This window comes from Austrofundulus limnaeus, unplaced genomic scaffold, assembly GCF_001266775.1.
Source record: "Austrofundulus limnaeus strain Quisiro unplaced genomic scaffold, Austrofundulus_limnaeus-1.0 Scaffold318, whole genome shotgun sequence".
NCBI classification, from domain to species: domain Eukaryota; kingdom Metazoa; phylum Chordata; class Actinopteri; order Cyprinodontiformes; family Rivulidae; genus Austrofundulus; species Austrofundulus limnaeus.
In genome coordinates, this window is record NW_013952720.1 from 33,072 (window position 1) to 34,998 (window position 1,927).

Genomic DNA, 1,927 nt, shown 5'->3' on the forward strand with positions numbered 1-1,927 from the left:
GAGCTCAAAGTGTGGGATCATTTTAAGAAAATGAAAGAGAAACCTGTGTAATATCTGCAGAGCAGAACTTHCCTTCCACAGCAATTATTTTTAGTTAGCATATAGCTAACATCTAACCATGGTTATATAATAGCAGCTGCATTCTGACACGATAAGCTATGTTTTATATTCAATGAACGTATGATCTGATTAGTCGACTAATCGAATAAATAATCGGTGATTAATCGATTATAAAAACAATAGTTTGTGGCAGKCCTAGCCAAGTTTCTTATATAGAATATTTTCTTTGACATTTTGTATCTGAAGAATAAGCATGTGACTTTAAATGATGTGTTTATGATGAAGCCCGTGAGCGTCGGTAAACAAACCAGGTGAGTCTGAGCAGCGCCTCACCTGTCGGAGCTCAGGGTTTGTTTCATTATTTCACGGTTCTGTCTTCAGATCAAATGTTTCCTCTTCAGGCTTTGTGTCGACGCTCGCCTCTGGACCTCCTGCGGCCGTTTTCAACCAAAGCGCTGCCGACCCTGACGCTGTTCACCAAAGTAAGCCTGCCTCACCTGCTTTAACCCTTTCATGTCTGAGTTTTTAAACGACTCAGAGGAAGTGACGCTGCGTTCCGATGCTGCGACAGTTTACGTGTCTGTGATTTTAACCGTAGGAGCCGTGTCCTCTGTGCGACCAGGCCAAAGAGACGCTGCAGCCGCTCCGACACCGGGTGAGGCTGCGCACACGCCTCCTCACACCTTCATGTTTTTACACTTTCATTTTAGAAAATAATTTCCCACAATTCTGGAAAAAATGTGTAAATAAATAAAAAAATCTAAAGAGCTTTAATTGTCTTAATTTTACATCTAATTAAGTGTTAATTTTTCATTTAAACTTTAATTTATTTAGTAAAATAATAATAAAACGTGCCTCTTTGTGTGCCCCCCCAGTTTGTCCTGCAGCTCGTGGACATCAGTCTACCTGAGAACAGGGAGTGGTCCGACCGTTACAGGTGGGACATACCTGTGTTCCACCTGGATGGACAGTTTGTGATGAAACACAAAGTGGACCTGGTCCTGTTGGACAAACTGCTGCAGGACGTGGAGAAAAAGATGTGATGTTTTTAATTGTTTCACGTATTTATCATTAAACAGCCCTAATAAAAAAAAATCTGGTGTTTTTTCATCTTTTTTTAAGGTTTGAGCTTTAAAAAGCAAATAAACATTCCCCATTCGCTGACAGGGCTGTCAATCACAGTGAAACATGACACCTGTAACTTTAACCCTCAAAAACTAATTAAAACCAACTTATTTTAAAAATGCAGATTGAGTTAAATCAGTGTCATGAATCAACAAATATATAAACCTGAAAAAATATTTAAAGTGTTTTTTTATTGTTTTAGTAAAAGAAAATGTCCCATTTGTTTCCATAGAGGGGGCGGGGCTTAAGGTTTGCACCACAGCCAGCTTCCAGGGGGCGCTCCTCCTGTCTGTGTGATATTTTGCTAACAGAAGCATCTTTCTGTGACTGTTATTTGAGCGGGACGAGTCGTTTGTTCCACCTGATCCTCGTGAATATTTCAACACGTGATGCCTGGCGCTCCACCAATCAGAGCGCTCTGTCCTCCCCGTGACCAGGAAGTGGTGTTGGGTTGTTTGTGAAGTGCTCGGTTGCCTCGGAGACATCAGCCGAAGTGTTTCAGGAGCAGCAGCAGATCTATGGATATCCACTCGGCCCTGCAGCGAGTCAAGAGGAAGATCTTTAACCTGCAGCAGCAGCTGAAGTAAGATGGAAGGAAAACCTGTCGCTTGTTTCAGCCTGAGATCAGCTCACTGTGACATCATTCAGCCTGAGATCAGCTCACTGTGACATCATTCAGCCTGAGATCAGCTCACTGTGACATCATTCAGCCTGAGATCAGCTCACTGTGACATCATTCAGC

General features: G+C 42.3%; 2 protein-coding genes across 2 annotated transcripts in view; both read left to right on the plus strand.

The window, feature by feature from the left end:
* Positions 1 to 1,155, plus strand: part of cunh5orf63 (chromosome unknown C5orf63 homolog) — a gene marked incomplete at its 5' end in the record, with an annotated part of 3,169 nt that extends 2,014 nt beyond the window's left edge. The window contains 3 exons of the mRNA XM_014022078.1: positions 462 to 542; positions 659 to 715; positions 936 to 1,155. Of these exons, the coding sequence (XP_013877532.1) occupies positions 462 to 542; positions 659 to 715; positions 936 to 1,103 (306 nt within the window). The remainder of the gene's footprint in view (positions 1 to 461; positions 543 to 658; positions 716 to 935) is intronic.
* A 447-nt stretch (positions 1,156 to 1,602) lies between these two features.
* Positions 1,603 to 1,927, plus strand: part of mipol1 (mirror-image polydactyly 1) — a gene marked incomplete in the record, with an annotated part of 36,873 nt that continues 36,548 nt past the window's right edge. Inside the window, 1 exon segment of the mRNA XM_014022130.1 lies at positions 1,603 to 1,768. Within this exon segment, the coding sequence (XP_013877584.1) occupies positions 1,704 to 1,768 (65 nt within the window).